General features: G+C 38.8%; 1 protein-coding gene across 2 annotated transcripts in view; it reads right to left on the bottom strand.

The window, feature by feature from the left end:
- Nucleotides 1–2,769: 2,769 nt before the first annotated feature.
- The window catches only part of RNASEH2B (ribonuclease H2 subunit B), a 69,384-nt gene continuing 47,472 nt past the window's right edge, over nt 2,770–24,681 (bottom strand). The window contains exons 10-11 of one of the 2 annotated variants that reach the window (XM_087436096.1): nt 9,571–9,621; nt 2,770–6,451 (exon numbers count right to left, since the gene is read on the bottom strand). In XM_087436096.1, coding sequence (XP_087292222.1) covers nt 6,419–6,451; nt 9,571–9,621 — 84 coding nt within the window. In that variant the 3' untranslated portion in view covers nt 2,770–6,418. Of the gene's footprint in view, nt 6,452–9,570; nt 9,622–17,834; nt 18,255–21,002; nt 21,084–24,681 lie in introns of those variants that run through there. The other variant, XM_087436095.1, reaches the window with a different exon arrangement.

Genomic DNA, 24,681 nt, shown 5'->3' with positions numbered 1-24,681 from the left:
TTTGAACATTTTCCATTTTTCACTAATGAAATCAATGCAAATAACCTTCATATTTGTTAAAAGAAAAATAAAAGGTCAAAAATTCATTTCCTAAAAATACATTTGCTTAGAAATCCTTTTTACCTTATGAACTTCCTTGGCCTTATAAACCTGTCAGCAGAGCAAACTGGGAGCCAGTTTCCTGCAGCCATAAACTCCATCACCCTTTTTACAAGTCTTTATTCTTTGGAAATGTGAACGCTTGTGTTGAAAAGCATTCACTGGGAAGATAAATGAGCAGCAATGTGATTAGTGCCCATTAGTGATTAGTTACCTCTAGTCAGCTGGTTAACAATGGAAGGCTGACACCTGACACCTCTCTTCTCACCTGGGTAAATGAGGTCTCCAGACTTTGCTGTTGCCCTGCCTGGGCCTGCCCAACCCCCGGCCCCTGGACAGGCCACATCCTCACAGGCCTGTTAGCCAGCCTTTGTAGAGTCTCCTTGGAGCATCAGTTCTAACCACATCTTGTCTTGGAATTTCCACTGCCGCCTTTAGGCCGCAGCACCAGGCAGAGTACAAGTGAAATTATATCCCAAAGAGATTCTCCAAACTTCTAAGAGCTGAGACTGCCTCCTCCTGAATTCCCATCCACTTGTCATTCTGAGGCAAGGGCAGGTGGGGCACACAGTAGGTACAGGCACCGTTAATTCCCTTGGCCCCCTTGGGCCTTGTCTCAGGCCACACGTGCCTAAATCCCAATCATTCCAGCTCAGGCCCACCTCCTCCATGGAGCCCTCCTATCTCTACCCGGCAATCCTGATCTCTCTCTTTTTATGGCTCTTCTATTCTGTTTGAGAACCTACATTTCCATCCACTTCAAAGCCAAACTCCTCTGCCTAGCTTTCAAGACCTGGGTAGCCTTACCGCACCCAATTTATTACCCACTTCTCCCAGATTCCCTGAGCAGCCAATCTGGGTGCTACAAAGGAAAGGTAGATCACAGCTCTGCCAATCAACAGTTCATGCATCTCAGAGCAGGCAGTCTTCCCTAGAGAAGAGTCAACAAATGGCAAATGGATGGATTTACATTTACTGGAGGAGAAAGGCTCCCCAAGAGAGTAACACATGCATCCTCATCCCTGATACTGAGCTCTTACCAAATATTCAAAACAAATTAGTTAACTTCATCTTACATGTAAAGTGACGCATATATGGGAGGGGGTGGCACTGAGTGGTGGTGTAGCCTGCCGGTCATTATTATAAACAACATTCTCACGAATGACTTTGTTCTGCACTACAGAGACGTTCTTGGGAGTGACCCGCTCTGAAATTGCCCTGGTTTTTATAGTTTGGAGTTCTTTTATCTGCTTGTCCTGGCTGCTCCCCTCTTCTTGTGCTGTTGAGACAAAAGGTATTATTTCTTTCTCTTATCAGTGTGCCCGCCTATCAGCTGTGAGCTAGGAAACTAGAAATGCAATTTTAAGAAATCTTTCAAAAATGAGAATAAATTGGCCTCAAGTGGAAGCCTGGACTTTGTGATATACGATTGTCAAAGGCGAGGATTGGGAGGTGGGGGAGGAAGGGAAGGGGCATGGGGGTGTCAGGAGAGGCTGCACATTGAAATCCCAGTGCCCAGACCACACCTCAGACCAGTTATCAGTATTTTTAAAGCTTCCAGATGATTCTCAATGTGCAGCCAAAGTTCAGCAGCACTCACTGCTCCACATACTGTCACGTCACATGATGGAACTGGCCAACACTGTAAACACGTGGTAGTGGAGACCAGGGAAACCGCAGCTGCGGCTGAGGGCACGTCCCAGCCCATCGCCCCCCGCCACCCCCCCCTTCAGACACAGAATATTCATCTTCGTGAGAAAAAAATTCTGACAGGCTTTGACTGTGTTAAATTTCCTGAATCATTTTTTATTCTGCCTTTTTTGGAAGTATGTACATTCTTTATTTGGGTCATTAGGGTATAGTTGATAAATTATAGGTTTTCTTGGTTCTTTTGAGAATTTCCTCAGGACAGATTTAGCTCTAGCCCTCCAAGGTCATTTTCATTTCAAAAAATAGGTAATATGCCACTTATTAAATGCCAAAAACTGTGCAAGGTTCTGGGGATATAATGGTGTTGAGGGTCCCCAAAACCACTCACGTTCGAGTATTTGCTATAAAGACTCACAGGAGTCGGCTTTTGGTTGTATTCACAGTGAAGATCTATTACAGCAGTGCAGCAAGGATACACAGCCGAATCATAAGGGAAAAGACTCAGGTGGTCTGGAGAAATCATGTGCAGGCTTCCTTATGCTCTCCCTCCCATGAGGGGTCACACAGAGTGCACCCCAGCAATTAAAATAGAAGACACTGCATGCAATGTTTCTGCCTGGGGAAGTCCATTAGAGACCCTGGCCTAAGGTTTTATTGGGGGCTGGTCACATAGGACCCCTCTGCCTTGCATGTTCCAGAATTCCAGCTCCCCAGAAGGAAAGCAGGTGTTCAGCATAAGCCACATTGTTTGTACAGTTTAGGCACAGTGGCCACTCTGATCAGATCAGTGTAAGGAGCTGTTTTGCAGCCAGTTCCCAGACGTCAACCAAGGGCCAACCTTGCAAGCAGGCAAGGACAGCAGCCTCAGCCCTGCTAAGTTAACTCTATTCTGCGGAAATGGTAAGCTGAAATGGTCTCTGCCCTCTTGAAGCTCTGTGTCATTGGGGAGACATTCATTCATCCAATCATCATACCTACAGATATAAACATATCTCTGTGATAGTTGCAGGAAGGTACAGGGCGCCATGAGAGCTGCCACAGGAGATCTGCCCTGGCTGGGATGGTCAGGGAGCCTCCCTAAGGCTTCCCTCTGGCACACTAGGGAAGATCAGAGCTGAGGGAAGACCAGGACTTAGGTAATTGGAGAGGGGCTTGCAGAACGTTCCAGAGGAGGAAATAGTAGGTCTAAAAGCCATGTAGCTAGAGGAAACATGGCGCAACTGAGGGCCTGAAAAGACAGCACGGCTGAGACAGATGGAAGGGTTGGAGCTACGTATGGCACGCAGAGCTTTGCAGGTCATGGGGAGAATGTGGGGCTTCATCCCAGGAGCGGTAAGGAACCCCTGAAAGGTTTTAAGTGAAGCTGGGTGTGTGTGTGTGGGGAGGACTTCAGTTATTGCTGTGAAGTTGAACAATTTGGTTACTGTCTGCTGAGGCTGTATATCAACAAATGTGAAACATTATTTTTTGTGCTCTCTTCCATCCGTCATGTTTTTTTGGTCTCACCTCTGTTTTGTAATTCTCAGTAATTCTTGTAATTCCCAGTAATTCTCCAGTAATTCTCAGTTCTGGTTGTGAAATACCCTGGAGCATTTGCAATGATTTCTGGGGCTCTTGGTAGATCTTCAAAGCCAAATTAATTAATTTTACCATTCATATTCATGTCAAACACACACAATTTAAAGCAAAACATATATTTTTGACTGGGTAAGGGAAGTCAAGGAATCAACAGTAGGGATCTGAAAGCCTTAAAGGTTTGAGGATAGAAGAAGAAGAGCAATTATTTGATTACTTATAGTATTTGCTAAGCGTCCCCTTAAATACTAAGCACAGAACAGTGAAACATAGATTCTTCCTCCAAGAAACTTACTAACGGAGACATAAAACTTAAAAAAAAATTATAATCTTGAGAGAAAAACATTTAAGAGATTAATGGTATAAATTAACCGAGTATTTTTAAGGTTCTTGTTTTTGTATTAATATAATAATAATACATGTTTATCATAGACAATTTCTCACATAAGGAGGCAAACAAGAGGAAAGAAAGAAGACAAAGTGGAGAGAGAGAATCACCTGCATTTTTAGTACCAATTTTTAAAAATAACTTTCCTCAGCTCTCCAATTTGGTTTTTTTCCAATTATTTACTATTTAAACAGTCTCACAGTGAATATTCTTGTGGCTGAATCTTTGCACACATTCACGATTTTTTCCTAAGCCTATATTCTAACAGCGGTATTGCTGAAGCCAAGGCTTTGCATTTAAGGCTTTTGATATTTATTTCCAACTTGGCCTCCAGAAGCTGTACTTTTTTACATCCTTCCTAGAGTGCCCATTTCCCACATCCTCTCGGGCTCTGAGCATGACAGTTTTCCAAAAGTCGACAATTTGATGGGGAAGGAGTATCTCGTTTTATTTGTGCCTCAATAGCTCACGTGCTGAGTGTGGACACACGAGACATGCTCAGCTCTGTGGAAATAGAGACGTGGGCCATCCACTCTCTGCCCTCAAGAGAGCTGACCAGCCAGGCGGGAAACAGCCTCACGCCTGGTGGCAGCAGGCATGGAGAACAAAGGGCTTATTTGAGAGTGCTGGGGTTTTATTGTCGTTGATCTGTTTTAATTTTAGTTTCTTGGGAAGTATTTCTGAAGGAGGACTCAATAGGATTTGGTTCTTAGATGAAATAACGAAGTAGATGGCATGAAAAGTGACTGTAGGGCTGCTAGCTAGAAAAAGGATAGAAACTGGATATTGGAAATTGGATAACTATGAAAAAGACCTGATTCAGGGCCAAGGATACAGTTACCCAGAGGATCCTGAGTGGGGGTGGGGGTAGGGATTGCTTTTGCTTTCTCTGTCTTTCTAACTTTTGGGGGAATATGTCATGAATTACTCATGTAAAGAAAAAAATAATGAATTTTTGTAATTTTAGGTGTGTCGAATTTAAAGTATTAGTTGTTCAAAGTTCAGAGGCCAATGGAATATGAGGTTGGGGCACATTTAAGAGACTGGGGCTTCTAGTGACAACTTAAGTATCATCAATATCTAGTGGCTTTGGCCATGAAGAGGTGGATTAAATTTGAGGCAATGAGTGTGTGTGTATGTATGTGTGTGTGTGTGTGTGTGTGTGTGTGTATCCAACAAGCCAACAAGCCTTTCTCTAATTGGGGAGCCTCATACATGTGGAAGCATGGTGCCCCCACAGAGGTTTCTGCGAAGTAAGTCTTTCTGGAGGAGAGAGAGAGATAAGGACAACCATCACGCTAGCCAGCTCTCCTGCCCTGAGATGTGGTCTTGAGAGGCAAACCGATCTGCTCCAGGACATACAATACATTCTGCAGTAAAACTTCAGTGTCGGCGGTTGCTTTGGGCCAAAATACACACTGAGTTCCAAGGACAGTGTTTGGGATTGTGCAAGGAGAGAACAGAGAGAGCCAGATTTTAACTCCACAACTGTATGTTAAACTATGTGTCAGGCTCTTGATTCTTACCCAAACAGCCTGGATTTCAAACAGGTAATTTCTGTGGAGCACTCCCTCGTGGAAGCCTGTAATACATCCCGAATTCCACAACCGACTTCCTAGAGTTGGGTTTTTGGAGAGGAGGATTCACTATCAACTACAGAAACACAAGAATGTTAAATGTCCCTCCAGGTTAACAAAAATTTCTATGTGTAAAAGGAGGTATGTAAAAAAATTACAGAGTACTTTCCAGAACCAGGTTCTACTTACCTAATGGAGTTAGAGAATCAGAAACAAAATTATGTCTTAAAGAAGAGGTTTGGGGTCCTGTCTGAACGCAGGAAGATCACCTCAGAAGCTTCCGCCCAATTCCTCTTGCATGTCGAGTGGACAAGCCAGTTCAAATCCCAGACGTTTTCACATAAAACTCCCCACTGCCCCCTAAAACATGTTCACTACGCATCAGAATTCCCCACTAAATTACTTTTTGGTGTTTACTTCCAACTTTCCCCCATATCTCATGCCTTCACTCTAAAAAATAATAATAATACACATACTGGACAGATCTTTTAAAAATGAAGCAATCTCTATAACTCCAGCAGATCATAAAATGCACATGTTCAAGTATCGTTATGAATTAGAAGCTGCCAAATTGATAAGGAGTAAAGAAAGGTCATCCTTTTTTTTTTTTTTCCTTAAAGTAAAGGTAGAAATTTGGTTCATAAAAGCTTTTAGTGTGGAATCAAGTACTTAACTCACCATATACAGAGCTAAAACAAGCTCGCCCAACCCCAGGAAAGCAGAACAGACCAACGTGGTCAGGCTTAACAAATGACACGAATTTCATGATGAGCCTTCTCCTCCCAGTGTTTTGAAATCTGAAGGACTATACTTTAAAATGCACACCTTTGTGGGGCATAGGCTTGGGGCAGATGGATGATATGGCTTAAATTCCTCAGACTATGAGCAGGTTCACACCCTGCCCTGGTGCTTTCAATTTCCATGACAGAATCACCCTCCAGGGGGAAATGCTGCGGCCCAAATGGACTAGTGGTATTGATCAAAGAAATAAAGCATTCGTGATGAGTTCTTTAAAATACATCTTTTGGCATTTGGTGATTTTCTAGAAAGTGCAGAAGAAAAAGTCTTAGCCCTCTGGGAGTGTCTTAAGTTACATTGAGAAGCAGCCAAGCCTTGCGTAGACCTGCTGTCACTTGTCCCTTTTCTGTCTTTGTGCTGCCACCTAGAGAGAAAAGGAAAACATACATTGTATCCTGGTGGGGAGAAGCAGTCACCTGAAATCCCAAGCACCATCTGCACCTTCTAGAACAGAAAAGCAAGGCTGGCTGGTTTAGTCCTGAGAACCAGCAGCTGTGAATTTTCGCTTCTAAGACAAGACCTCAGGCAAAGGAAGGGGTTCTCATCGTGGCCAGCCCCAGTGATCTCATTCTAGGGCTCGTAGTAGGCTCCGGGAGGGGAGTGGGTGGGTAAGAAGCATATTTTCCTTCCAATGTTCAAACAGAGTGAAATACAAAATAATGTTATGGTCGCCAAACTTATGGAATGGATGCCATCATTTTAGAAAAAAATGAAAATATAAGAAACACAGGAAAAAAAGGTTCTAATATGAATAATTCCTCAACCATTTTTCTCCTCTTTAACTTTTCTTTGTTTTCTTTTTTTTAAAGGCAGATCCTTTTTTAAAAAGTAAGGAGCCTTATGTAGACTCCAATGTATAATAAAAAAGATAAGGGGGCTGGCCTGGTGGCATAGTGGTTAAGTTTGCACGCTCTGCTTCGGCGGCCCGGGGTTCGCAAGTTTAAATCCCAGGCGCAGACCTACACACCGCTCATCAAGCCATGCTGTGGCGGTACCCCATATACAATATAAGGAAGATTGGCACAGATGTTAGCTCAAGGATTAAAAAAAAGATAAACATAGACTTATTGGTAGAAGTAGTAGTCCCTAATATCCCTCTGAAGAATGCCACCGAACAAGTTTAACTACTATAAGCTGATTTCCTACTGAGGATAAAGTCAAACATAATTTATTCTGGAGCTATAAGTTACAAAAAAAGATGCTGATGGAAATCAGATTTCTATGCCATAATGTGGATAAGATGTGACATTGGTTAGACCTTCCCTGACTACCCACCCCCCAAGGAATCTGTCCACCATCCTGGCTCAGCTTTTTCCCTAGCCCCCAGCACTATCTGACATGCCCACCTATCTGTCCCTTAGAACAGCAACTTCCTGAAGGCAGGTATTTTTTTTTTTGCCAAGGAAGATTTGCCCTGAGCTAACATCTGTTGCCAGTCTTCCTCTACTTTGTATGTGGGTCGCCACCACAGCATGGCTGATGAGTGGTGTAGGTCCGCAACCAGGATCCAAACCCAGGACCCCAGGCTGCCGAAGTGGAGCACGCAAACTTAGCCACTAGGCCAGAGGGCCGGCCCCTTGAAGGCAGGTGTTTTTTTCTGCCATGTTGAAAGCTGTATTTCTAGCGCCTAGAACATTTGGCATGTAGCAGGTGCTCAGTACGTTCTTAAAGGAAAATATGAATCTAAGCTTATCCCTTGGCTTCTTTTTTCTTTTGAAAGAACTAATAACATGATTAACTTTAATTTTACACATACTCTGATTAAAACACATGTAAGGTAACAATTCTTTTAACGTCTGTGAAGAAGCTCTGATTCCTCTATAAATCACATTTCGTGCTTTTTCCCCCTCTCAAATAGGCTTGATTAGTGTTAGACCATCAAAATAACATTTATTAACAAAAGTACAGTAAATGATAAAAGCTGACAGCTGAATTAAAGATTTGACATGCAAATGCACCAGCTAAGTAGAAGCTTTACTTAAATTCTGGCTCACCACTGCTGAGGATAAATCGACCTGCAGAATTCATTATGAATAGAGCAAGAAGATGAAGCAGAATAAATCTGATTTTTCCTTTCTTAAAATAAAATTCACAATTAAAACAGACTTTGTTGTTAGTGCCATGGAGTTGATTCCGACTTGAGCAACACTGTGTACGGCATAGTGGAACCCCGCCTGGTGTTTTTGTGCCATTCTCTCACCTTCCAGCTCTATATCAGACAATGCTCCTCTGCTATTCACAGGGTTTTCACGGCTGACTTTTTTGGAAGTAGGTGGTTAGGTCCTTTTTCCTAGTTTGTCTTAGGCTGGAAGCTCCGCTGAAACCTGTCCACCCTGGGTGGGCACCACAGGGAACCACGCCACCGATCTGTCAGTCTGTGGTGGCTGTGTGTTGCTGTGACGCTGAAAGCTATGCCACCACTATTTCAAACACCAGCAGGGTCACCCCCGGTGGACAAGTTTCAGCGGAGCTTCCAGGCTAAGACAGACAAGGAAGAAGGACCTGGCCCCCACTTCCAAAAACATCGGCCATGAAAACCCTGTGAATAGCAGAGGAGCATTGTTTGATAGAGCAATGGAAGGTGAGAGGATGGCGCAAAAAGACCAGGCAGGGTTCTGCTCTGCTGTACACAGCGTCACTAGGAGTCAGAATCGACTGGACGGCACTAACAACACACAGACTACTGAAGGATGAATGGCCATAAAGCTACACAAACAATGGTATGGATAGAATCTCGGGGAGACAAAAAGGAAAGTGGCCTAGGCCTGAGGATAGAAGGGCAGCATCAGGCTCTGCCACCTTCAGTCTGTGCGACCTCACTTTGACTGTCTATAAAACAGGGATACACCCCCTCCCTGGTCTACCTTAAAGGGTTGTTGTAAAGATTAATTTAACTACTGATATGGGATTGCTGTAAAAACTGTAAAGTACTATTAAACATAAGGTAGGAAACCTTTTCGTCAGTCTAATGACCCTCAGGAGTGTAAAAACCTGGGAGTATATAAATCTCAGTGTATAAAAAGGTGTATAAATCTAGCCATTTCTTTTGATTATTCAGATGAGGCCAAAGCCTGTGGACATCTTCCAAGGACACTGAGAAAGTACCCTTGCACTCGCCACCTTCCTAGACCGGGAGCTCTTTGTCTTCCACGAAGAGGTTTGACTGTATAATGCAGCAAACTCTGGAGATCTCTACATTTTGGATTAGTCCTGGAGAAAGAGCTATTTGGGAAAAAATATGTGCTACAAGACAGCTAGTCAAGTGAGATCAACTTGAGGAGAGAAAGTCAATCCTAACCTAAGTGAAGAGGCTGTCTTGCAAATCTGGTGAAAGGATGACTCCCCAGGATGTAACAGAAGTCACTTAGGACTTCTGGGGAAAGGGAATTTGGTGCGGAGAGTCAGGGAGTCAGAAGTTGTAAGTCTGAGTTCTGGCTCAGTTGTTATTAGCTGTGTGACCTTGGGCAAGTAAGCTGACCTTACCTTTTTCGACTGCACAATGGGGGAAATAGGACCAGTTGTGCCCGACGGTGTCTAGAGGGATTAAACACATAAATTCATGTGAAAAGTGCTTAAAAATTGCAAAAACTTTGTCAGTCTTTGTTATTACTTTCCAATAATTGTGCTCTTTGCATTTCTTTCCACTGGAAAGTAATGTGATCTATGGGAAATGAAGAAAAGAGACAAATATATACCATGAACACCACAATAGCCAGAATGAGCATGTTGGTGTATTTTTTTGCAGACTTTTTTCCAGAGAAACAGATGAGATAATCCATCTAAAGAGCTTGGAGGAGAGCCTGATGCATGGTAAGCACCGGATGGACGCTAACTCTAAAAGCATTTTGCTCACAGGCATAAAGGAGATGAGGCTCCCCAAGCAAGAGTGACAGCGTGGAAGGACATAAAACGACTCAATGATCCACTCTTATCTTGCATGGAAGACACGACTGTGGGCAGCAACGCTAATGATCTGTCCATGGATTACAGAGTTAAGGCAGGATTGGAACTACAACCAGGTAACATCCAGCTTCTCTAAATAAATTGGTCTTTTTCAACCAATTACTTTTACTTTTTAAAGGTAAACTTTTTAGCTTAGTTCAAAACATGGTTGATCATTTTTCACTTCATTTACACTTTTAAAGATTAAGATACCTGTTTACTATTGTTGTCATAAGTTTGTATACAATATAAACAATACCGTACCTTTAGTAAGTAAATGAGCACATTTTAGTTTTTCACTTCCAAATTGCCCTTGTGTCTTGCTAAGGCCCCAAGTAAGAGAAATATGATCCTGGGAATGGACTGCAGCACACTAGAAATAGACCCGAACCAACGAAACACAATTCCACTTGACATCCACATTAAACCTGATGGAGGAGGATCTCCTTGGGAGTGCAGAACAGGAGGAGTATCAACCTTGGAAGATGAAAGAGCCTGAGAGCCAGAGTACATGGAAAAGTTAAACTGAAGATAAACCAGACATAAAAAAGGAAAGAATGTTGGTAATCTGAGATCAGTTTCAGAAATATGTATGGTTTGATGAAAAAGATGGAGGCTCTTGTGTGTGTACACAAGTGGTTTTATAGTTTGCAGAAATTTTTTGAAGTTTTCCCCAAACTCAGCACATTAATCAAAAAAAAAAAAATGATGTAAGTAGGAGAAGCAAAGGGCCAAAGGATTTGAGTAAGCAAAAGTATTCTTGTTTGGTATAATAAAGTCTAAACAGGCTCTGGTTTGAAATTCCTTAAAGAATTTTGAAAGAAAGGATATATATGTGCATGTGTGCATATATATGTATGTCTGTACTTATGTGTATATAAGTGTGTGTGTCTATGTGTGTGTGAGTATATGTGTGTATATAAGCACATATTGATTTGTCCCTGATATTATTCCCCAAAACAGCCCTTGGCATGTGGAATGCCTTTAGTTTTTCATTTTTTAACTACTATTTAACTCCCAGTTAATGCTGCACATTGCAAGTGAGATTAGGATCTTCATCTTGGCATCAAAGGTAAACTCAAATACAGAAGAAAACAGAACTGCTGATTGCCCAAATTCCCATTTAATCTATAGCTAAGTCATGATGTGAGCTCCTATTTAAAGCTCCTAGGATCTAATGTACAGCATGGTGACTACAGTTAATAATACTCTATCGTATACTTGAGAGTTGCTGAGAGAGTAGATCTTCAGTGTTCTCACCACACACACACACAAGATGGTAACTATGTGAGTTAATTAGCTTGATTGTGGCAAACATCTCACAATGCATACATATATCAAAACATCATGGTGTATACCTTAAATATATACAATTATTATTTGTCAATTATACCTCAATAAAGCTGGAAAAAAAATAAAGCTCCTGAGAAGACAAGGAGTTTATATAGATCACATATATTCCCAAAGTTTACTAGGTTGTGGGCTGGATATAAATAATTTCTAAAGGCCATGTAAAAACAAATTTATTAACATTAGCACTGCCACACAGATGTTAGCAATATATTCTAACTTCACATCTTGTGACACAGATAAAATGAGTCTAACAAATGCAGTTCAATCAACTGACAGAAGAAAATTCACAGCTCTTTATACACAGAGATTAAAGATTATATCTATTTATTTCTATTTAAGTTTAAGCCTATACAAGGAGTTTATGAATGAGTTTATGAATATATCTTTGGATTTCAAATTCTAGAGCATCCCAGAAAACCCAACCTCAGACTGAACTCTGAATTTCAGGGAATTTCAGGGTTCAGCCATAGGTGTCAAGGACCCCAATCTTGTACTGCAGAATACTTGTCTGAGGTGTCCAGTACAGACTGATTGATTGTTTGATTGATTATCTCATGCAATAAATATTTATTGAAGGCCTGCTCTGTGCTGTCCCATGTTAGGTGCTGTGGACATAATTGTGAACCAGTCAGGCAAGGTTCTGTGAAGAGGGTAAGGCAGAAAAATGAGATGAAGAGTGGTTGAGTAGGATGGCATAGAGGCAGGCCAGGAAGGTCAGGAATTGCATCTCTGAAAAAATGATTCTTGAGATAAGGGATAATGACAAGATGGAACTAATCATATGAAGATCTGGCGGCAGGGGTACAAAGATAAACCAGTCATACAAAGGCACGGATATGGGAGCAGCTTGGCATATTTGAAGACCAAAATGAAGGCCAGATAACAGCTTAAACATTTTGAAAGACCAAGGTAAATCAAGATCTTGACTTTGACCCTTGGAAGAAAAATGGTCAAGCCTCAACTAGTGAGGACACTGGTTACTCAACCCATTTGCCTATCATGTACTCAACATTTACCAGCTGCACACTCTGCCCAGCACTGTGTAAGACCCAAACTTGAATAGTACAGAGATCCTGCTGTTAAGGTGCTTAACTTTGATAGGGATAATAATTCAAGGGTTTAAGTAGCCTTGCTTCTCATCCTTTGCTCTTTGGGTAGAGTGTCACTATCCTAGCTCCTATGGCACCCTGCCGTACAACTAGAGCTATTGTGGGGATTAAATGAGTTATCATTTGTAAAGTGCTCATAACAGTGCCAAGCACATAAATGCTATACAGTGTTTGTTGTTATTAGTATTATTAGTTATTAGTACTATGAAATGATCACATGAGAAACAGGATATTAGCATAATTTCAAAGTATCTCAAAAATTGAGGGGCATTTTACAAAATAACTGACCAATACTCTCAGTGTCAAGGTCATTGAAAGACAAAGCAAGATTGACAGACTCTTAGACATTAGAAAAAACAGAGTAGATATGACAACTAAATGCAATGTGGGATAATGGATTGGATTCTGGAACAGGAAAACTGTGTAAAAACAGGTGAAACTCAAATAAGGTGGTAGATTAGTTAATAGTATTATTGTATATGTCCTTGTTTTGACAATTGTAGTATGGTTATATAAGGTATTAATATTAGAGGAAGCTGGGTGAGGGGTATAAGTAAACGCTACTGTTTTGCAACTTTTCTATGAGGTTAAAATTATTTCAAAATAACAAAGTAAATAAAAAAGAAAAGAGAGAGAAATACACCCAGAAATGACAGAGATGATGGAACTAGCAGACAGGGATATTTAAGCAGCTATTGTAACTATAATAAAGTATTTAAAAGAAAATATGAACAAGAAATGGGAAGACATCAAAAAGAACCAAATAAAACATGTAGAATTAAAAATTACAGCATCTGAAATAAAAATTCACTGAGGTTAATAGGAGATGAAACACTATACTAAAATAAACTTAAAAATACAGCAATAGAAACTGTCTAAAATGGAGCATTTAAAAAAAACAAACAAACAGAAACTCAGTGAAAGGACTTGTGGGGCAATATCAAGTGGTCTAGCATACATGCAATTGGAGTCCCAGAAGCTGAGAAATTAAGAGAAAAGGGAAAAAGAACAGAAAAATGTTTAAAAAAATATTGGCCAGAAATTATCGAAATATGATAAAAATTATAAACTCAAAGATTCAAGAAGCTCAATGGACCCACAAACAAGACAATAAACACAAAGAAAACCACATAAACTCATCACAATCAACTTCCTGAAAACTAATAATAATGAAAAAAAATCTTAAAACAAGCCACAGTAGGAAGGGGGGACATACTACATAAAGTGGAAGAAATATAAGAATTATCACAGATGTCTCATCAGAAATTATGCAAGCCAGAAGACAATGCTTCTTTGAAAGAGGCAAAGAAATTATAAATCTTTAGTTAGACTAATCAAGAAAACAAAAAAGAAGAGACAAATGACCAATATCAGGTATGAAAGAGGGAACATTACTACAGATCCAGAGACATTAAAAGGATAATAAAAATATGAGAAACCACTTATGCCAATAAATTTGACAACCTAGATGAAAGAGACACATTTCTTGAAAGACGTAAATTACTAAAACTGGCACAAGAAAAATGATAACATTAGAATAGCTCTGTATCTATTATAGAAATTGAACTAGTAATTAAAAACTTTCCCAGAAAGAAAATTCCAGGCGCAAATGGCTTCACTGGTGAATTCTGTCCAACAAAAAAGGGAGAAACAATACCAATCTAATACAAACTCTTTCAGAAAATAGGTGATGAGAGAATATTTCTCAAATCATTTTATAAGGCCAGTTTTACTGATACCAAAACTAGACAAAATCATTACAAGTAAGGAAAACTACAGACGAATATCCATCATGAATAGAGATACAAAAATCCTTAACAAAATATTAGGAAATAAAACACAATACTATATATGAAAAGAATAATACACTGTGACCAAGTAGGGTTTATTCCAGGAATGTGAAGTTAGTTTAACAATCAAAAATCAATCATTATACTATACATATTAAAAGATATTCCTTTATTAAAGGAAAACTACAGGATCATCTCAGATGCAGAAAAATTATTTGACAAAATTCAATACCCGTTCATGAAAATACTCAGTGAACTGGGAATAGAAGAGAACTTCCTCAGTCTGATGAAGAAAATCTACAAAAAATCACACACATAGATCAATAGGAGCAATGAGCACACCTCGTGCTTAATACTATTTTCCACTAAAAGTAATCCTGGTTCCTTGGGAAAAAAGCCCATTCCAGGACTTGGGCAGGGAAAGCACAAGAAAAGCCTGGAACACTGGAAGAAATAAGGAAGTATTAAAGAATGATGGAAACACCAAAAACATACACGAGCTATCTGGAAGGGACTCACACTGGCCCTTCTGGGACAATATGAGCAATAAAATAATGTAATATAACCCACTGGATAAAATAAAAATCTATAAGTCCATACTGATATAAGTACATAAATGAATAAATAAGTGGAGAAGGGAAAGCTCTTCCTTATAGGAAAATGCCAGCTAAATATAAAAAAATAAATATAGAAGAAATGATGAAGTTAGAAAAATCATCAGTAGATACTAAATATAATCTATCTAAATCTAAATTATGGGTAAATGTTGGACGATGAATAGGGTATTTACAAGTCCCAGCGTATTTACCCACAAATTACCTACTAATTACAAAGAGAAAAATAATAACTCTACAGTGGATAAACCTGGTGGACACCACAAATCAAGTGATCAAAGTTAACATCACTGGCCTAGGGCCACACTGTGACTTCTGATATGGTGCACTGAGAAAGATACATCATTACTTCTGTGGGTGCCAAAAGTATAACTTGAATCTAATCAACAGGAAACATTAACTCAAAGTGAGGAATGTTCTACCAAATAACTGGCCCGTACTCTTCAGAAATGTCAAGGTCAAGTAAGACAAAGAACAGGTGAGAAATTCTTCCAGATTAAAGAAGACTATAACAACAACAACAGCAAAAGAGAAGGCTCAGTGCTAGACAATTTTACCACTGACATTCTTTTAAATTTTCCAGAAATAGAACATTCCTATGCATAATTATTTCTTCTAGAACACTGGGGAAGATGGAAAGCTAGCATAATTTGGACACTAAAACCTAACAACAATATTGCTTTTGAACATAGATGCAAACATCCTAAATAAGAGCCTTGAAATCTAGAACTGACAATGGCTAAACCAGATAAGGAGTATCTATTATGCTAGCCTTTATCTATTGCCAGGTAGAGTTTATTGTAGGAACAAAGTAGAGATTAAAAGTAATAAAAATTCCACAGTCATCTCAATATGTGCCAAAAAGACATTTGATCACAACCAACACCTACTTCTAATTTAAACTTTAAAGGAACTAAGTATAAAAGGAATCAATCAATATCAAAGATAGATATTCTTTATCACATTAACAACAGCTAGTGTCAGAATTAATGGTAAATAAAGCACATTAATAAAATCACAAATTAGATCAAGAGGACCACTGTTATTACTCTTCAACACTGTTCTTGATATTCTCGCCCATGTAACATGATATAAAAGATATAAAAGAAGTATAACTACTAGAAAGAATTGCACACAATTTTTTTGAAGTAAGATTATATACCTCATTTGCATTGCAAACCCAACATGAATAAAATGGAAAATTTTTAGATTAATAGTTTAGTAAATTGGTTATTTAAAAGATAAATATATAAAAATGTAAAACTTTACCACAAAATAGCCAGTTAAAAGATCTAACTGAAAAAAAAAAAAAAGATTTCTTTAATAGCAACAAAAATACCCAGAGATACTCCTAAAAAGAAGTATCTAGAACCTATATGAAGATTAAGAACAAAATGTTAGTGAAAGGTATGATTAGGATTTTAGTAAATATAGAAAAATACTATATTCTTGAATGAGAACACTGAATTCTGTAAAGATGTCTATTTTTCCCAAAATAATTTATGGGTCTAACAAAATCTCAATAAAAATACCATTGAAACTTACTCTCAGAACCTGACAAAATAATCCTACAGACCTAATGGAAAAAGAAACAGGTGAGAAAATAATCAAATTAGTGCTTTATCTCACAGCATATTTAAACATAAATTCTGTTGATGATTTAAGTAAATATAAAACAAAAAATTAACTATTAAAAAATTAGAAAAAATAAGTGACTAGTGACCTTTCCTGTAAAGGCAAACATCTTTCTAAGCATAATATCTACGTAATGGAAAAGTTTACATGTATATGTCTACAGAAAAACCAAAAACATCTGTGTAACAAAAAATCATACACAAAGTTAAAGGCAAATTACAAACCAAGAAAAAAACTTACAATGGATACGGCGGAGAAAAATTAATGTACTTAAGTTATAGAATATTTTTAGAGTCAATAAGAAAAATACTGACACACCATCAATTTAACCAAGGACATAAACAGATAATTCTCTATAAGAAGACAAATGACCAGTAAATGTGAAAAAATGTTCAATATCATTACTAACTAGGAAAATGTGAATTAAAACCACAATAAAATGCCTTTTTTCCACTTATTTGCAAAGATTAACATTCAAAGCTAACTTGTTAAGAGTGTAAGATCCTATAACCCTTCTGTGAAATGTATTCCCAGGAACACATATTTGGAGAACTTATTTATGAATCAGTAAGCCCACATCTAAAAATCAGTTCTAAGGCAACAATAAAAGATGTGGACAAATATTTACACATACTCTGATTCTTCAAACAATGAATATTTGGAAATAATCTAAATGTCCAAAATAAGGTCACTAAATAATCAAATATCCAAATAACTAAAAATTACTGTCTTTAAAAAAGCATATTTATGAAAAATACTTTAGTAGCTTGGGAAAATGCTCACAAAATGATGTTGTCAGGAAGGAAGTTTATAAAATTACCACAGTCATGCCTTGCTTAATGACAGGGATACGTTCTGAGAAATGCACTGTCAGGTGATTTCATGGTTGTGTGAACATCAGAGTGTCCTTACACTAGATGGTGCAGCCTACTACACACCTAGGCTACAAGGTACCAATCTTATGGGACCGCTGTTATAGATGCGGTCTGTCACTGATTGAAACATCGTTATGCAGCGCATGACTGTATTATAATTCCTTTCAAAAAATTATTATTATAAGAAAATGCCCCATATTATCTCTGGATAATAAAAAGGGAGATTGCAATTTTTGTTTTCTACAAAGAACGTGTACTCATAAAACAGAAAATACCATTAAACAAAAGATTTACCAAAAACTAAAGACTTTTAGAAAGTAGTAGTTTATCTGATAGTTTTGTTTTCTGATTTCTCTCAGTATATTGAAAACCATATTGTCATAGCTACCATGTGGCAAAGCTGCATAAAATAACAGGCATACACTCAAATATTGTCACATGTCAGTTTATTGAGGAAATTGTGATGCTAGAGATTAATTCTATTCACTTGATTACTTTTCATTATGTCAAACAAGACTCCAAAGGCCACAAGCCATGAAGTTACACAATTACTTTCCCATATTTTGTTCAGAAACACAAAAATGAAATACAAAGAAATGTTCAAGTGAATCTGAAAATGGCTTTTTTTTTAAACGTGCTAATTAAGGGTCAGGAGGTACAATGACGTGGAGGAAGGAGGAAAACGGAACGTGTAAAAGGCAAACATTTTTGCTAGATTTCATTTTCAAAGTTTCAAATCTTTCCAATTTTCTTTTTACTTTTTGCACCAAAAAAAGAATCAATACTTTTCATCCCACTCTTGTCAACTTTAGCCAAAGCCTTCTGAGCTGCAGTCATTTTGCTATTTTTCTGTTAATGAAAATGAAAGAAAAAAATTGTCACGAATGTAACATTTATAAATCATACATGCGAATCAAACAAGACCGTGCATGTCTCAAGGTTCATTAAGGGAGGTAAGCATTTGCTGCTAACATGCTTCATAAGGGAGTGATTATTCGAAAAAGATCTCATTTCTATTCAGAATTCAGCCCTAAGAGAAAAATACATTAAAAGAGGCAGGAGACAAAACTGCCGCCTTTTAAGGAGTAGAATGTTACAACCAATAGTTTACTTTGGGGGAATAATTCTGGAGGGTGCATTAAGTGCAATAACACAAACAATGGAACTGACACAGGCAGCAATTGTCAGAGGGAGGAATTACAGCCTTGTATTACCACATGATGAATAATTCACACCACTCTACCATCTGATTTTATTCAGAGGCTCTATGGGAAACCAAGGAGAATGCTATTATATTCAAAAGATAACCTGAATCGCAAAGCATCCTGGACCAGCAGGCTAGCTGCCCTGTTTTCCCTCCAACAAAGAAATACTTTCAAAAAGCTGACTCCAGATATCTCTGCCTTGTAAATTTGTATCTCTTCCTGGTCACTGTTTTTTGTTGTTGTTGTTGTTTGTTTGTTTCCATGTCCTATAACAAGCACTAGTAGAAGGTAACTAGCAGCTGAGTTTACTTCTATGTATCACAATTTGCTCAGCAGAAGCATAAATAATGGGAATCAGCAAGGAAAAAACTCATTTGTCTCCCTTGGAAGTGTGAGACAAAGTCATTGGCAAAGTATCTTTAAAGGGCACAGAATATGCTCCCTGAAATCTTGCTTCTGTCACTTATAATTCAGTAGGCTTATTTTTTGACTGGATGGTGAGAAGTAATCGTCTCTTTCAGACAAATTATTCCCTGTATGTAACTGGTCCAACCACTTATCTTAACTGGTGCTGAGCCCAAGTGGATACAATGGGAAGCAGCACTTAAGAGGGGTGGGGCAGAAATAGTTCTCACAGAGAAATTAAAAACTGTCCCTGCTTACAGAAAGCACTGAGATAACCAGCTATTTAGCAAATCTCAAATTAGATTATCCCCTGATATCACATGCCCAGATAAATTACACATATGCAGATTAAAGAATAAAATTTATAAAAAACATTCAACTCCAAGGGGAGTAAACACTGTTAAAATCTAAGTGAAAGTTAACTTTTCTTGGGACAGGCAAGGTCTTTCTAAGCATAAAAATAATGAGAAAATCATTTTAAAAAAACCCAATCTCTATAATCCTCAGAAGAACTTAAAACTATTAAAAAATCAAATGAAAAAGCTAAACACAAATTGGAAAATTATTTGTACCCATATGTCATGAAAGTGTTAAAAGTCTTAATTCAGAATGGGCTCTTACAAAACAACAAAAAAATTACTATCCCAATATAGAAACAGGCAAGGGACATGAACTGACAATTTGCAAAAAAGCAAATGGACAATAAGCACTTGGAAAAACAACTAACCTTTCTAGTTAAAGAAACGTAGCTTAATTAGACAGACAAAAATTTTCCAGAATAAAAATAATACTCAATGTTGTCAAGAATGCAACTGAATACTCATTAGCAATAATGGTTGGGAGTATAATTTTTTTTTTTTTTTTTGTGAGGAAGATCAGCCCTGAGCTAACATACATGCTAATCCTCCTCTTTTTGCTGAGGAAGACGGGCTCTGAGTTAACATCTATTGCCAATCCTCCTCCTTTTTTTTTTTGCCCCCAAAGCCCCAGTAGATAGTTGTATGTCATAGTTGCATATCCTTCTAGTTGCTGTATGTGGGATGCGGCCTCAGCATGGCTGGAGAAGCGGTGTGTCGGTGCGCGCCCGGGATCCGAACCCGGGCCGCCAGTAGTGGAGCATGCGCACTTAACCGCTAAGCCACGGGGCTGGCCCAGGGAGTATAAATTTATACTACATCTTTGGAAAGCATTTTAGCTGTATATATATATATCTCAATAATCATGGAAAAAGCTCATGTTTTCTAAGCCCTTATTTTTAGTTCTAAATTGTGCCTAATGAAATAATCAGAGATGCAGAATATAAATATGAATGTTTATCGCTTCATTAAAACAAAAAATAAAAAAAGCAGAAGCAATCTATGTGTCCAAAAATAGGGGATTGATTAAATAAATTATATTCCATGTGGTGAAATAAAAAACACACAATTGAATATCATGAAATCATCAATAATTTTTCAAAGAATGCTTAATGACGTGTGAACATTTTCACAATATAGCGCTAAATGAAAAGGGCAGAACCAAAACTATATATACATCACAATGCCAATTTTAAAAGGTACATATGTATTTATAACGCATGTATAAGATAAAATTTAGTAAGAAATGTTATGAAAACATATGCTGGGGTGATTGATGAATGGTGGGGTTATTAATGATTTTTGTCATCGTCATAATTTCTGGGAAGCTTCTGGGAGTAGAGTTGACAAAAAATGACCTACAGAGGCTCCCTCCCTCTGCCCCAGCTTATCATTCTGAACACATAGCAAAGTTTAGGCACACTCTTGATAAAAAGTCTTCCTTGCTTGATATTTCATCCTCATTCACAATTTTAAATTAATTATTATAATAAGTCACAGAAACACAAGTTAATAATTATGCATGGTTAAAACTGTAAAATCACAATCAAGCATGCAATCGTTCCTGGATATCCTCATGCGGCATCACACACTGAATCCAAGGGTATGCCACCACACCTGGACACACATACCTTTTCAGTCTTCAAACCTTTAGTGTTAAACTTAGTGTAATCTTCTTTTGCTTCTACAGGCTCATCTGATAACTTTACTTTCTGCAATGTTAGAGCAGTGAAGTGGTGTCAAATGTCACCTTGAGACTTTCACGAATCCATTTAAAAAAAACCAACATGTGCAATTTGGACCCACCACATTGAGGCTAAATGGAGCAGCAGATCCTGCAAAGGGCTTACTTTTCACAAGCGTCTTCACATTTTGCCAATTAGCTAGGGAACTAAGCCACACATCCCTTCTGAGAAGCAGCCATGGTGGTGGCAGGATACAGTTAGGCAAGTCCATGACCCAGACCCTTAGGCAGTCCAGCAGTACTGACCACATACTTTGTACGTACTAGGGATGAGGGGCATCTAGGTGCCTGCTGACTTCCAGGACAGTCTAAGGGGGTGAATGCAGGCACGGAAGTCAAAGACAAGAATTTCCTTTAAGGGGACCAGGTGTCCAGCCAGAATCCCCACTTCATTCACCTCCTGGGCTAATGTAATGTCAGCTCAGGACATTCAGGCATACAGGGACAGCATTATTCTATTATTACCATCTTTGTATAGCTTCATGTTCTTACCTCCTTTCAATTCAATTATCTAATTTTATCCACACAAGAACAACCTTGCAAAGCAAGAAGCCAGCAGGAGAAGGAGGCACACAGAAGTTAAATAAATAGCTTAAGGCTACCTCGTACAGGACTTGGGGTGAGATTTCGATTTTTGTGCAAGCGTTCTTTCCATTAGGGCCAATGCAACCAAGTCAACATTTACTTCATGTTTTCACCTTTCACATGAGCATTTTGCACCAATGAATGTGAGAATCTTGCAAAGAGCTAGGCTGTGGCCTTAATGTTCACACTATAGAAGGAATCGTGACACGCTTATTATGTAAAAAGGCACATAGCAGGGCAGATAAGTCTTAACGTTTAACACTGAGAATTGACTGCTCGGTTATCACACTCAGATTTTTACAGACCTTCAAGCTCTTTGTGGAGACACCAGGCTGACAAGACCCCACATGGATCTACCCTAAGAAATACAGAGTTGTTCCTAGCTTCATTCTCACATTGCAGCTTTTGCTAAACAAAGAACTGGTAGAGTTGGTGCTAAAGATGCCACAGCACTGTATAACACAAGAGGATAAAACATGGCTTGAAATTCTTCACTGTAAAAGACAGAAGGGCATCCCCGGAATACATCACATAATGTGGCAAAACCTTCTCTTGGCCACACAGTGACCTCAGCAAGGAATCTTCAAAAGACTAGTTTATCGTGTATGAACTACCTACCAGCAAAGTGAATGTATGGATACAAGTGACTTTCTTAGGAATACATGTTTCTACTTAAATTAAGACAGCAAAGGGTGTTTAGATGATGCATATTTTACTAGAAAAGTACCTTCAAGAGCAGAACTCACAGGTAATAATGATGAAAGCTGTAATAGTTTCAAATTGTAAAAAGCTTAAAGTTATGAGGATGTTTGCTTTCCCTCTCTGTGGCAAAATATTTCTAATACAGATGTCATGATAAACACTTAGACATATTCACTCTTCACTGATACATTGAATAAAAAATGTTCATGGCAAGAGCTTAAGATGAAGGTGCTTCCTTATAAATACGAAACATTTAATAAAATGACTGACTTGTTCAAGTGTTTCAATGGCTCACTATCAAACAAGACTCCTGTTATAAGTGCTTATAAAAAGAAAATGATTGTGGTAGCCTCTCTACATGACTAGTTTTTATCTTGTTCCCAGCACACTGTTGAATATGTTGGAAGAAACACGATTGTTACATTTACTTAAATTTTTGTTATTTAAAAGACTGAATAACTACGGATTTGGGGCAATGTTTCAGAAGAAATAGAAAAGTGGCTCTCAAAGACAGTAACAAAGGGTATGGTTAAACAGGTACGGTTCTGGAAAAAGAAGAGCAAACAGCAAAATACCACAGGAATTAATGCTAGGACTGGTCTCATCATTCTTACAAATAATTTGTAAGAAGGAACTCAAGAACATCTCCAAATCCACTGATCGCATTCGGCTCTGCTGGCCGACAGTGATACATTCAAAAGGCTGAAGAGGGTGAGGGTTGGAAGCTGAGCTTCAACATAGGCAAACCCATGAGAGTAAGAAAATAATACAAAACATATTAAGGATGACAGGCTCCATGCTATCGATTACAACCCAGATACAAAGATACCTAATGGCCACTGGAACATATTTCCTGAAAACAGTCAACTATATTACTGTAAAAATCTATCAAATCCTGGACACAGACAGGAAAGCCAGCAGAAGACATTATCCTATGCTTGTTTAAACTACAGTACATCATCCAGCGCAGTTTGCAATGTCTACACCAGAGCCCCAGAGACACAACAGAGGAGAAGACCTCGAAAAGCAACTAAAATAATCCAGGAGATGAGGCTGAGATTTAGGGGAAACAAGACTCCGAGACCTAAATCAGGGCTTGGCAAACTACTGCTCACGGGTCACATCCAGCCGGCCGTCTGTTTTTATAAATGAAGTTTTCCTGGAACACAGCCGTGCTGATTCGTTTATGAATTGTCTGTGGCTGTCTTTGCACTACAACAGCAGAGCTGAGTAGTTGTGACAGAGACCATCTGCATCATGAGGCCTAAAATATTTACTATCTGGCCTTCACAGAAAAAGTCTGCAGACTCCTGATCTAAATCATAAATGATGAAATCACAAACGACTTAAGTTTTGGGAATTAAAAAGAAAAAAACAGAAGGCTGAGTCAGAGAAGAATAAACTTATGAAATGCTTTACCCCACACAGAATCAAAAACTAGAACCTTCAAGAATAGGTTTAGATCCATTCATGAATGATCTCCAAGTTGTTAAGGAAGACAGATATTTGGGAGAAAGAAACATGCTTAGTTTTTGGAGGGAGAGAAATAAGAAACAAATGTGCCTATTCTCTTAGTTGTAGCAAGACAATGATGTCCACGGCCCCTAGTGCTACTGTCAGAGATTAACTACCGGACTGGAAGAAGTGGTCTGACCTAGAAGGACCTCAGATCCTACAGCAGCTGACTTCTGCCCAGCGCTGTTCCTCCAGAGAGTAAAAGATGAACCTCCTTTGACAATCTGCTGAAAATGGCCCACAACTAACACTGATGCACTTTAAATTTTCTGCCCTTTTCTAAAAGTCAAAGTAATGAATGTTTTTGGAGCCACTGCCACCTCCAAACAGGACTGATACAAAAAAATCCTGAGCATGCTGGCCACCTGGAAGGCAGGGGAAAAGGAAAGTTGTTCAACATCCACGACGTGTCCACTTTACATTGTCAAGGCATCCCTTATTTTGCTGGCTGGAGAATGACCTCGCTGACAAGCTGGTGTGTGTGTTTATTTCCCTGTCTCTGAGCAGCGCTCACTTGTCTGAGATCAGGCCTGGGCCGAGGGCTGCTACGTGTGCCATCAGGTGTGGTTTATGACTGGCTTCTCTACTCTCCAGATCTGGGAGACAAACACGAGCTGCAGCCCATGGTACAGAGGAGCTGTGGGTGGCAGTCTGAGAACATCTGGAAGAGGAAGAGGTTTTCCACTAACAGATCAAGACTACACACAAATGGTGTTGATCATTTCAAGCACAGAAAAAAAAAAAGTGTGGTCATCCTTGCTCAA

This window comes from Ceratotherium simum, chromosome 10 (assembly GCF_057802395.1).
Source record: "Ceratotherium simum simum isolate JZ-2026a chromosome 10, ASM5780239v1, whole genome shotgun sequence".
Taxonomy (NCBI): Eukaryota; Metazoa; Chordata; class Mammalia; order Perissodactyla; family Rhinocerotidae; genus Ceratotherium; species Ceratotherium simum.
Note: the sequence above shows the minus strand (reverse complement) of the source record. Positions and strands in the feature narration are given on the sequence as shown.